The 13762-nt window shown below is 35.5% G+C and overlaps 1 protein-coding gene across 1 annotated transcript in view; it reads left to right on the top strand.

Annotated features, from left to right (window-relative positions):
• LOC112961626 (long-chain fatty acid transport protein 6-like) overlaps window positions 1–13762 on the top strand; it is a 37888-nt gene that overhangs the window by 4415 nt on the left and 19711 nt on the right. The window contains exons 2-4 of the mRNA XM_026056971.1: window positions 5244–5450; window positions 7572–7730; window positions 8782–8906. Of these exons, the coding sequence (XP_025912756.1) occupies window positions 5244–5450; window positions 7572–7730; window positions 8782–8906 (491 nt within the window). The remainder of the gene's footprint in view (window positions 1–5243; window positions 5451–7571; window positions 7731–8781; window positions 8907–13762) is intronic.

Here is a 13762-nt window from a genome sequence, read left to right as displayed (position 1 = left end):
AGATGCTTCCAGCTAGAACAGTCTGACCTGTTTAAAAGGTGTTTGTCCTTACTACGTTTGTTACCAGATTCTGCCACACTTATTCATTTTAAAACTACAGGATAAACTGAGGAGTAAGGTACTCCCTAACTGCAGCTTTTAAGGTGTCAAAACACTGCTTCCTTCCTAGGGAATTTTTCTAGTTACTGGAGTCTTGCTTGAACAAGAAAGCACACTTTATTTTTTGAGCAGTAGTGGTGTGAAAGCAATGGCTATTGAACAATATTTATAATCCCACCAGAGAGGTACGAATGGAATTTTCCAGTGCATTTATGCTGTGTAGCTACTGGGAAGAGTTCAGCTCTTAGTAGGACATCTCAGGGTTGCCATCATGAGCGCTGATTCAGGGGTTCGGCGGTGAAAGGATTGCATTACTAAAGTCCATGAGTTTGGTTTACATCAGTCCTCAGAGCAAAGGGAGTGTACGGAATTGTATCTCCCAGCTGTTCAAAGCAGAGCATTTTGCTGGCCAGGATTTCCTACTCCTGAGGCATCAGCAGTGCCTGCAAGCCTTCCGGCCCAAAGAAAAACGGCTATTGCCTTCTGCCACTGTTGAGTGTATTTTGAACTCTTTATCATGTGAGCTCTGAAGCAGAATTTATGCTGGCAGGAGTGAAGTTCAGCCAGAAGAGAGTTTACATCCTGGAGAAGGAAAGTAAACAAAATCTTCTTTGGTGTTTGTGATTTAAGATCATATGGTGTGATATACAATTAGCAGGATCGTCACTCACATGTTAGTCACTGATTGTATGGAAAATGAATGGATGAAAACTGTTAGGACTTTGCCAAAACTTCATCTTTTCTTAACTATGTGGAGTAAATGATCAAAGCTATCTCTAAACATCTAGGGCAAGAGAATAGTGAAAGACCTGCAGAAGACACTCCTAACCGCTCTATTTGACACTGTCTCTCTCTAATCACTTGCTTGCTTCTCTTTTAGTGTGTAACTTTATCACAGATACCCTTTGATTGGAAAGCAGTGCCAACTGTTTGTGATTCCCAAGCCTGCTTGTGTTTACTATCTTTACTGCCTTCAGTGGCGTTTCAAGATGCCACACTGATCCTGAGCCACAACTGAGTTGTAAAGATTTCTGTTATTATTTCTTGGTGAGAAAAGGGGGTTCAGGGGACTGAGTGTAGAGAGTCACTGGGGAATCGGGTGCAGGTGCCAGTTATTTTTCCGATGTCAGACAGTGTGGGAAAGGGTTTAGACTTTCCATAGCTTACTGAGCATATCAACCAGGGTACACATCAAATTTCTGTAAGAACCATTTCATACAGCTTTTTTTTCTGAGTAACTTTCTGTGCAGTACAAGTTGATCTCATAATCTGATTTATTCCTTTCATCAGTGTAGGACTGTGTCTGCTTGCCAATAGGCTGCATTGTTTCTTTGTTAGAAAATAATGTAAAAAACCCTCTGTGCAACTTGAAGCCCAGGACAGTAGTTTAAAGCCAAAACATATTTTGTCTGCTTTCTCAAAAGATGTAACTGACTTTTATGTATTCATGTGAATTTAATGTAACGTACTGTTTCACCAACTTTCTGTTAAACAATGAGACACTTTAAAGGCAAGAGGGGAAAAAAATGTTGGGAGAAGCATCTTCATTTACAGCAATTACAGATTTTATTTATTTATTTATTTATTTTAAGTAGAACCCAACTAATTAGCAAATGGTGAATATTCATATACAAATAGAATGTAAACAGCACACAGAACTGCTGGTTACATTGCCAAACTTAAGACAAATAATCATTTCTTCCAATGCAAATAAACCAAAATCTGAATGTAATTTCATAGTTTTAAAAGCAAACAAGTACCTGAGATGAACTGCAAGCTTAAAGTATCTAGATTGCTTTACTATATGGTGACGTACACCTACTAGGTACCTCTAGAAATAATTGAACTATAGCTTCTCCATGTATTCCTGACACATGGACAGGGCCATATATAAAGACCAACAAGCTTTTTACAACCTCTGGCGCAAAATTCTTTGTTCATGGAACAACACATTAGTTAGCTGTCATCAGAATTATTCTTTGGAAATATATTAGTACAACTGAGAGTTACCTTCAAACACCCCATGTTCATGCATGTTCAAGAAGCAATTTCAAGCTTCTGGCTCTTTGAATGCAGCTGTTTTAAATTACCCTCCCCCCCTTTTATTTTTCTTCAGGAAATCACTTATTGTTTCTGCTGTTCTCTGCTATCTAACCAGGAATCTCTTTCAAGATATACAAACAGTTCATATATTGTTCCAAGTACCAAATTCCTGTGCACAAGAGAAAAAATCCATTGTATAATCAGTTCATAGAACCAATGTTCAATACTAGTTAGAAAAAACAAACATGCCCATGTACGACAACAAAAACCTTAGATTGTATGAATAACTTTAAAAAAATAGTAAATCCACCTTAATTATTTGGAGTAAATGTTTCAGTCTAATGAAAGGGAGCTGGGTCCTGCTTTCATGCTTGAATCTTAATTTGTTATGTCTATATAATTGAAATTAGTAGTTGACATTGTTCTCCCTTCAGAGGGGAATACTTGATTAAGCTTTATTGCAATTTAACTACTAAAGTCCACTTACTTTTTATAGACTTTCATTTCATGTTACTCAGATACATAAAGAATTCAGTGCACATTTTATCTGGAAGTACTGTACACTAAAAAATCAGAAATACATTTGAATGTCTTCATGTTGTGTAGCCATCAACAAAAACTTCTTCAGTAGAGAAATCAACAGTTGGTAGGTAATACAGCTTCATTTTCATAACCTTCAAAAACATAAACAACAGAACAATTTAAGAAACTGAAAGCAGGACTGAATCTATTTATGGACAGTAAGGAGAGTAATGGCCCCTTTGATATCTGCAGTCTCCATGTCACCAAAAAATGGTGATACTCTGCTGGTTTTTGCCATGCCTTTTTCAAGAAAATAGTTTGCAAGTAAACAGTAGGTAAACTTTCAGATAGAATTACACTTTACTTACAGTAAACATGATAATCTTATATGATGACATTTATTGGGCAGTTTTTCCTCAGTATTTGTACATCACACTGGTTACCTGGTAAAGATGCGACACACAGGATGGCCAGCTGGGTCTGGGTCAAATGATAACTGACTGTTGGAGAAACCAAGAAATCTTTATCCTTAGGAAATCATCTCTGGTATTCCTTTCTGCTCCAATTCACAGATTTGTCAGTGCACCAATAAACAGCGAGAGTTTTAGCATTTTTGAGAGTGGAAATGCAGCTCCAGCCACTTCAGACACGTGTTTCTTTTGCTAGGTTCTCAACCCAACTTGTGCCAAACAAACTATTAGTGTGTTTAGGAGACATGCTTAAAAGGAAGACAGAAATTGATATGCGAAGCTAAATAGTATATTGTTATGTGTTACACTAGGTTTATTAATAGCTATTTTTCATTAGAAATAGTACTGTTGTATTTTCATATTTATGACTGCGAAAATATGCCCTAATTTTATATTATGGCAGCAAAGCAGAATGCCAATGGAACCTGCATTTTCAGTGCATCAGGTTTCTTGCAGTAAACACTATTGTCTTTAAGATTACTTATATTCTGTCTGTTATTATATATAGTGGAAGGGGACTGTACTCTAATATTTGAAACAGGAGGCTGTCTTTTATATTTCCCTAATTCTTTGGGTGATTTCTTCTTGAAATCATTCTGCTGCGCGAAGAAGTTAGTACAGAAAAACATAAATGTCACACTCCATCAGGTATATTTGCTAAATCTTATATAGAACACTGCAAAAAATCATAGAATATACAGAATTTGTCCTCTATGGGCTTCAGGCTTGTAAGATATTGTTTAGTCAGGGACTATAGGCTCTCTATCTATTATAGTAATGGAAATTAATGTGTTATTCATTAAAACATATACAGTAGTCTGTCACTAGAAGAGTGTTTTCTGAAAGATGAAAAATTTTTGCTTATTTTGGTGTAAAATATATGCAAAGGGTTTTTATTAGTATCTGTATCTTTGAGAAAAGAGTTTGGGTTTGAAGTCAGGAGTTCAGATGCTGGCTCTGGCAATGCCTCATTATGAGGTTCTGGGCAAGTCATTTCAACTTTGTTTTTCCATCTGTAAAAACTGAGATAATAACTTACATTTATACCCACAGGGCTATTTACAAGATTAATTACATAGGCTGTGATCCAGCAAAGCACTTAAGTATAAATGTATCTTTAAGTATATGAATAGTTCTATTGACAAGAATATGAGTATTTCTATTCTTGGGAATTTTGCTGGATTAGTACTTTAATGTCTGTGCAGTGTTCTGAGAATGTGACAGATTGTAAAATTGCTAAAAAATATAAACATAAATACCAAATGCATTACTTAAGAATTGGCCTCTATTTCTATATTTTCTTACTGTTTAATCTGGAACGCTCTTTCTTTTTTCTTTCCTGCTTATTTATGCTACTGTTTTTATTTTATAAAATTGAATTTGTATTTATTTTCAGGAAAAAGCTAATAGAAGGAATGGCTTTCAGTGAATGTACATGTGGTTCTAGGAAAATAAAATTTTCTAAGGTACCTAAAATCAGATTTGCTGAGGTATCTAAAACACTTAAAGAACCACATAAGTACCCACATGGTTTTTCAGAAGCGTCTGAATAAGCAGGTGCCTGTACCATATTTTCATTCTGTGAAGTTCAGGCACCTACGTATACGATAGTGTGGACTTTTTTTTTTTTAATGAGTCACTTCTGTGCTTTTGGAAAAAATCCTGCTTGATGATAGATTGCTGCTGAGGGCATTCAAGGAAACCTGTGTTATAATTACTGGCTGTGTATATATTTGCCTTGCATCATTAACTGATTTCTTGATCATTTATTTGAAGTTGAAGCTTAACTATACTGTATTCTGGTCTTAGAAATGACCAAATGTTATCCAAAGTGAGGTGGGAACCAGAAGATAGCAATCAAGGCTCACCGTTTTCCCTTGATGGCTTGTTGACATTTAGATCACATGGGGTCAGCAGTATTTGTGCCAAATTATACGCTATTTTCAATGAATTTCCATTCCAACTCATCATTATTTCATTGTATTTATTTATGTCCATTATTCCTCTTTCTATTATAAAGATTAAAACTGTCAGGGAAAAAATACTTCATTTAAATTTAGTTTTGTGAACATGTAAGGTAAATAACATTATTTTATGTTGAATTTCAAGATTTGCTTGGGACTCTGGAAGAAATTCTTCCTAATCTCCAAAAAGATGTTAGTGTTTGGGTAATGACCAAAGACTCCACTTTGCCAAGCGTGCATACCCTTTTAGACAAAATAGAAGCTGCATCTGAAGACCCTGTTCCTGCTGATCGACGCTCTGCAAACAACCTCAAGGCATCTGTTCTCTACATATTTACTTCAGGAACAACAGGTACAGGTCTCCTAAAGAGTCACATTTTCTTAAACCTTTCTCTAGAAACTTTTTTTTTGAAGCTGTTATGAATCTTTGTATAATTTCATATCCAGAAACATTATGGTTGGAAATAAGCACGCTTCTTATCAGTGACTATTTATATTTACTGTTTTATGAGCTTCTCTTCCTTTTTTCTTGCCAAATTGTGCAAGTTTTATCCCCTCTTGTTATTTAACAACTAAGGTAGTTGTAAAACGTTTTGCTTATTCTGGGGGTTTGCAACTGTGATAATACTGTTTTGTGATCGCAAAATGCAATATTAGCTATATTAGCTATACGATATCTAGAACATTAGAGCTAATATTATATCTAGAACATTAGAAAGCCATTTTAGAATAAGCAAATATACATTTAGTTGTTCTTCATTAAGTCCTCTTGTATGCAGGTCACTGTAGAGACAGAAAATAGGATTAAGTTATTAGCCTTTTAGTTTAGAAACAGATGGCTGAATTTATTACCAGTGCTCCAGCAGCTAAGAAGCTACGACTTTTTAAATACTGATCACTGACATGAAAAGCAGCATGATGTTGTTAAGATAAGCAGATTGGCATTCTCATTCAGTTGAACACTGCAGTTTTAGCCATAAGAAGATTTAAAATCAAGATGCATTTTATGGCTTGATTCTCCCACACAAATAATTATGTGTTTGTTTTGGATTCTGGGAAATAATCTGAGAAATAAAAATGTAGGTCTAAAATAAAAAAAAAATTAAAAAGCTATAAATATTGTTCAGAGATCAGGTATGTCTGAAATACTATTAATACAAATCTGTTTGAGCTTGCTGGTAAAAGTAAGGATTTCTAGCTTAACAATATTACAGAATCCTCCAGGGAGGCTGCAGTCTTGTTCTTATAACTGCATTCAGAATCTCTGTGTAATGTCTCTATGAATTTTTGTCATATAGGATTTAAAATATTTTTGAATGGTTGTATGTATAACGTTAATTTACATTGCATTTCTTATGTGTACCATGTAATTAGAAAAATAAGGGTTGTTTAGTTTGAAGAGTATGGAATACGTAGTTTTAATCTGAAGTAATTCAGCATTTTCACACTTTCTGATAATGCAAGAACATAGGGTTGCTCATAAAATTAATGGCCAGTAAACTTCGTTAAAAGAGAGTATTATCTTGTGAAGTCTGTAGTTAGCTGTTTGTAAAGGCAGAAGAAAAAAAACTCAAGACCTTCTCTACAATATCTCTTGCTGTGAGTGGTTCATTGACAGCATAGGCTTATTTCCTCTTCTTATCAGTACGATGGGTTATGGAATTCATCAGTTCTGTTTCATTACATTTTTTTAAATTGTAAAAGTTCCCTGTGTTCCTCATCAGGAACAAGCCTGGATTTTGTGCGTGTGTATGTATGGGTCTGGAATGGATAGTAAGCAAGAACACTCCCCCTACTCCAAATAATGAGTAACAGAGAGTAGGCTGAGGAGAGCTCTTAGCTCTAGCACATGGGCCTTCATGTCACTGAACAGAAATTCTGTGCTGAATGTGAAGGAGCTTCCTGAGAAGAGCCTAATTAGAATGGACTCTTAGCATCTTCTGCTGAAAATGTTTAATTCTGCATAGCCTTCACAGTGTTCTAAATTAAATAGCTAGACTTTAGAGGAACACGCTTTTAGATAAACAGCCACTAATTGATCTACCTGGTGTAGATCCCATATATTTCCTAGGTATATTACACTTACTGTGTTTTTTGCCTAGAATGCCACTTCAGGTTAAGGAAGTCCCTGTGTACCCTAAGTGCTTTTTGCTCTCCATTGATTCTCTGTAATTTGATAGTGCTGTAGCTGTGGAGTTTCCTCATGTTTCCTCCTATCTGAGTTGACTTGACATCAGATTAAATGACTAACACGTGGTTACAAACTGGCTTATTTATCTTTGTGTATGGAACGAACGCATACAATACTGTATTAAGCACCCACTTGTCTGTTTAGTTAAATGGATGGCTGAAAATTTGGCTATGAAAGGAAGTATTGATTGTGTTATAATTGTAGAGACCTCCCAGAGAAAAAAAGGAATTTTGACTTCTCTCTAACAGATTCTTTGTATGTACTTTTGTGTTTTCATTATAGGTCTTCCAAAGGCTGCAGTCATCAGTCACATGCAGGTTCTCAAAGGAGCTGCTGGGCTGTGGGCTTTTGGTGCTACTGCAGAAGACATCATTTATATTACTCTGCCTCTTTATCACAGTGCAGCATCTCTCCTTGGTATCGGTGGATGCATTGAATTAGGTAAGGCTATTTAATTTAATTGTATGGTTAATAGAGAATCAATTGTTTAAAAAACATATTAAAACACATTTAGGTTCACTGCCATTACGGGAACGAATGCTTTGCCTAAACTGAATGAAAATTCTTTTCTGAGTAGTTGTATGGTTCTGTATTTTTGGGGTAGCGGGATGTGTTGTAACAGAGAAGGATCTCTTTTACCAGCTGTTTTGGGGATATTGAAAAAGGATTACTTATAATTATTTCTGTCAAGATTTTTTTTTATTTTCTTTTATATTTGGGAAAAAATGTAGGCAGATATGTAATATTTTGATAGTGTGTATAGCACATTAGCGTACGTATGTAGCGTATTGTACATTGGAATAGAGTTAACATGTGCTTAGGTAAACTTAAAAAGACTGAAAAATATATTTATAGTAAATATATTGTTTTGTGATATATCATTACGTGAAATAATAACTTTTTATTTTCGTTTAAGTTGTATTCTGTTTTGGCATGGACTATAAAATAAATATTTTACTGAGACAACGTAGGTGTCCTCAATGGTTCTCTGAGGATAGATTTATTTGGAATTTAATGACAAACATATCCTGTTTTCTGAAGTATCAAGCCAGAGCAAGGGGGAAGATCAGATGCATAGGATTATGGATTAATTCTGTCTGAATTTGCATCAATGAATACTTTTTTTTGCTGAAAAGTGAGGTTTCAGTGATCACCAAACTATTTGCTAACTCAGGCTGAATTTGCTGAATATTTGCTGAATCTTTTTGGATAATCTCAACCAACAAAGGGAAGCTGTCGTCTTCCTTTTACCCCTGTCTATCAGTTGGTTTACTAACTCAGGAAGGAGACTGGGTTCATGTCCTTTCTTTGTCTACCAGGGTTTGAACACTCATCTTCTAATAAGACAACTTAACTGCCAAATTATATGGTTCTCTGAATTAGAGCGGTCTCAGTTCCTCTCATGTTCTGTTTTGTAGAAATAATGAACGTATCTAGCTAAGCTGTCACATAGAGAAAATGCTTCATTTCCTGTTTTACTGTTTCCATAAAGGTGCAACTTGTGTGTTAAGAAAGAAGTTCTCAGCTAGTCAGTTCTGGCATGACTGCAGAAAGTACAATGTGACTGTCATTCAGTACATTGGAGAACTTTGCCGTTACCTTTGCAGCCAGCCAGTGGTAAGTAGAATCAAAATGATGGCTATCCAGCTGGAAGTTCTTTGTACATTTATTGTTCTTGCTGTATTTATGCTAAGAGGGAAATAAAACTGTACTGAGCTTGTCCCTCAGCTCTTCTTCTTATGTGAAGTTCCTCAAGTATTTGGTTGTCTGTAGACGGTAAAAAACAAATGGTTGGAATTAAGAAAAAACATATTAAAGGAAGAGATTTACAGTGGGAATGAAAACTGAATCAGTAGAGTTTGGTGGAAAAGAAATATTATTTCAAGTTTCACAAAGTTAGTTCAGAACACCCAGTTTACTGAAAAATGCCTTTTCGGAATTTTCAAAACTTTGCTTCTTGGCACATAAATGAATGAGAAGTTTCAAGTTTTATAGGTCATGTTTTAACACTCTTTTGGCTTGTGGGACATGCTTGAATTTAGAGCATTTAGACCATATTTTACAATTTTGAAGAGGTTTGGTCCAGGTCAGCGGCTCAGAAGAAGAATGTTAATTGTTCCAATTAGAAAGCTGTTCCAGACAACAAAGCTAGTTTTGTTAAAATGCTGTTCCTGCCTGAATCTGTTAGCCCTAATTTCAAAGTACTTCTTTTGCTATGGCAGTCATCAGTGTTGTCTATCTACAGTGTATCAAGTACTAAATGTGTTGAACCTGTTGTAAATGCCATTAATAACTGACTCAGGTTAATTAATTTAACTCTCAGTCTGGCTATTTTATGGTATGTTCCTGTATTTACCCACTGGTGATAGGGGAGCCCAAGATGTTTAGGCTAAGTTAAGTGCCTAAAACTTGATGGAATTAATTCAAGACTTAGTATAAAATAACATAGCTAAATGGATCAAGGCCATGACCTTTTGCATAGCAAACACAACTTAATTTCTATCCTCAAGTGCTTGGTTTAACTGGGTCAAAATGCATTTGAAACAAATATTCTTAGTCCAGTAGAAACTAAAATTCATCTTGCTATTTCTAGTGACTGCTGTTCCATCTGTTTTATCCATCCTTTGCAGGTTGTACTGTTATGTTTCAATAATAAGCCCTTAATATGAAATCATGAATCATCTTACTTGGTAAAGCATTTTAATGCTTTTACACAGTAAATTATGATCACAGCTTTTATTTTTAATGCTAAATAAAACTAAATAACTGCTTGCAAGTACATGTATTATATTAAGCAAAAAGAACTGTGTCCTCTTTTAATTTAACACATTGTTTAAGAGAACACAAAGAGGTTTGTGAAAAGGTACAGAAGTTGGGTGCATTGCACCTAATATCTCTTTGAACATTCTCCCTTTACCTTTGTAAAATATCATAATTTCATTTTGGACTTCAAATACATAAGCAGGGGTTTATTTCCTTTTCAGTGAATTTTATTCAAATGACTCCTCTTTCAGGAAATGGTGGCAATAATTCAAATTAATGAAACTGAAAATTCTTTTCTAATCCAAGTCTCATTTTATGATTTTCCAGAATAATAACCTTCTCCTTCAGCAGCATTTAATCAATTACAAAAGAATGCAAGTCAGGCTTGTTTTCCAGTGGAATAAAAATTTGCATTTATATCTCAGTTTGCAGACCGAAGAAGTTAATGGAAAAGCCTAGTGTTCAGAAGACACTGTATCTTTTTTTTTTTTTCCTCCTGAAAATTTTCAGAAGTGTATTTAAATAATGTAGAGGTAGGCTCAGAGTTTCTACACCACTGTCCATGCTTGCCTCCCAGCAAAGAGAATATTTCCGGATTAAAGAGCATGACTACCAGGTCTGATGTCCCAGTGACCACCACTGGCTGTGATGTGAATTCAGAATAGTGATATATGTCTGTCTGTTACTCTCTCGCACGCTCTCTCTCTCTTTTTTTTTTTTTGTTACTTTATAATTATGTAAACAGAAAGTTATAGTATATGAAAAAATCAACACAAAGTCTTTCTTTCATTTCTAGATCCTTCCCAAACCATAATAAAGTTAAAGGAGTTTTAACTCTTGCAAATAATGTTAGTCGTGCTATCTTTTAAATAACCCTCCTATTTGTTAATAGGAGCTGGCATGTGAGGCTGGCTTTTTGCTTGTGAGGCTACTTTTCTACTTTTTTACTAGCCAGCTAAAAAGAAACCTAATGTTCCTTCTCAAAAAAAAAAAAAAAAAAGAAAAGCTTATAAAATTAATACATTTTAAAGCTTATTAGATTGTTAGATTAGACCTAAAGAAAAATAGTTACTATTTGTCACATTAGAACTGGAAGAGAAACATGTTCACACAAATAAGTGGAAGGATTCTAAATATATTGTGCAATCCACTATTATTTTTCAAGTAGGTGAAATAATTTGTCAACTTGTCTCTTTTTAAGTGTCATTAACTTTAGAAGTAATACATATACTGTCAGCGTGCAAAAGATCTGGCTAATAACAAGTTTTAAAACTCTATCAAGATACCATGCAGGCTGCAGGGGCAGTGTTCTCAAGGTTAGAATTCTGTAAAGCCCTTCCAATGAGCACATATTAAAATCAAAGGAATTACCTAAAGTGCTTCCTTTGTTTCTTTAAAACAAATACTAAATTTGAAATAAACTGCGTATTTGTAAAGAGTTCATTATGGACTTCTAAGCAGAAAAAGCCATAATAAATGAAGTGCTTTTTCCTCTCCTGCCTATAGATGCACTCTAGCACAAAAAGCCATTTAGCTCTTTTCCAAAATATCTTTCTGACCTGTGACCTACCAGTTCACTGGTATGTCTGTCTTATCCCTTGTGGAAAGAAAACAATATGGAAGATTTATCAGGAAGATCTGTGGCTGAGGCATCAACACAGGAGAGGCCCATGCTGCGGCCTCCATCATGTGAAATTACTGTCATGGCGCTTCTCATTTTATACGTTTTGGACAGAACTCTTGTCAGGTCTCTGTGGTAGCATATAGATGCTCGACTTAGCTGTTCTTATTAGTTCTGTTCTGTTTGATCTTTCAGCCTCCCACTCACATCTGCAACAGCTCTTGAAGACTCTTTTGCAGTGGAATTTCTCTGCAATCTGCTCTGCATCCAGTTTGTTCTAGTAACAAACGTGTGGTCTGGAAAGACCACTCATTAGAAAAGGAAGCCTTGTCAGCGGCTCTCCCCGCCCCACACTTTATTTCTCCTCAAGTACAAGGACCTTGAAGTGCGTGACGTGCGTAGCTTTTGCTGGGCTACTAAATAAACTAGAGTTTACTCCTACTTACATTGAAAGTCTATTTCACAAGCCATTAAATGATTACTTAGAAATGTTCTTTCAATATCTGTCCTTTTCTATTTCCATTTGATATTGAGCAGGTGTTATCATTTGGCATCAGTAATATTTCCTATTTCCTTGGGGTTACCTCCAAATGTATGAGAGTATTCATACCAACTTTCAGACTTTATTTCGTTAAGCTGAAACAAGCCAATCTGTCTACTAGATCCAGTTTGGCCAAGGTTCCTTTGGATGGGATTAAGCTCTCTGAAGTGTCTTTAGAAAAGATTTATTTTATTAAAACTCTTCTGCCTTAGAACAATAGTGATTTAGAAGAGGAAAATTGATGCTGCTGGGATCAGCAAACAGGATGAACACTTATTTCCCTGCTGTTGACTCAAGTGTTGTGGGAAGAGAGGAAGAACAGGGCAAATATTTGTTAGATAGCTCTGTCTTCCATGTGGAAGCTCATTTCTTTGAAGGAAGAGAATTTGATAGAGTGAGGAAAGAAAGGAGAAATGAGTCAGCGGGCACCACTCTACAATGCCGGATTTACTTACTATTCCATTTCATTCCCTGTTAGAGACATGCTTTTGTTCAATTTATATTTGAGACTAGATATTGTTCTCTGTCTTAACAGGTGGAGTGGAAATTTGACAGGGCCTTAGCAAGTTTTCAGCATAAACATTTTGTTAAATACCCCAAACCAGTAATGTATCACAGTTACAGACAGCTACGTCTCCACCTTCTATCGAGGTCTCTGAATACTCTCTATATGACATTATGATTTTACTTATCTCAGCGTGTGAATTTTGTAATTCATTTACTCTTCTTGTAACCTGTGTTTTTTCAGTTTGTGACCGGTTGCGTAGGTACTAAGGAGACAGCGTTCTTAAACCAAGTTGTTAGTGATTTACTAAGGTATGAACAATGACCAAAAAGAAAATGTAAACTGTGTTAGTACAAGGTAATAACTCTTAATGGAGTTCAAAAAAACAGATAGACTTTTAGACTAAGAATATATTTAGCACACTTGATAAGCTACGAAACAGACCTAAGGATTGGAAGTGTGCATTTTTTCCCCCAAATTATATCAATTGATCTAATCTAATAAAAGATACTATGTATCAAAGAAAACTTTGCCTATGTGATAGCCTTAAACTGCCATGTCTACAACAACAGCATTATTGACCAAAAAAGGATTTAGAAACAAGAGTCTATAATCCTGTCCATTTTGCCTCTTGCCTTCTGATATTTAAGTCCAATAGCCTTACTTCCCTTGGTCTCTGTCCACAGGATGATTATGTCTCTCTTCTGGTTCTTCTTACCAATAACCTTTATCTTCCTGCAAAGGTCTGCTGTAATGCTCCTAGAGTTTCCTTGTCCTTAGGGAGCACTGGTTTTCCAAATCCAAACCAGCATTGAAGGCTAACTGATAACTTAGCTAGTAATTCTGGCATGGTGTCTCAAGAGTTTTTGAGTCTTTAAGAGGTCATATAATTTGACCAATTCTCTACCTTCCAGTTTGTTTTCCTAGATATTTGTCTTTTGGGGTTGAACTGCTGCAGTCATGCAGAAAATGTCTCAGTATTGAGGCCAAGGAATTACATTCATACTTTTACAAAGGGAAGCTCCATGTTGTCCTCAGGATAA

This window comes from Apteryx rowi, unplaced genomic scaffold, assembly GCF_003343035.1.
Source record: "Apteryx rowi isolate R43461 unplaced genomic scaffold, aptRow1 scaffold_135, whole genome shotgun sequence".
In the NCBI taxonomy this organism is placed as follows: Eukaryota; Metazoa; Chordata; class Aves; order Apterygiformes; family Apterygidae; genus Apteryx; species Apteryx rowi.
This window is presented reverse-complemented; position numbering and strand designations above follow the sequence as displayed.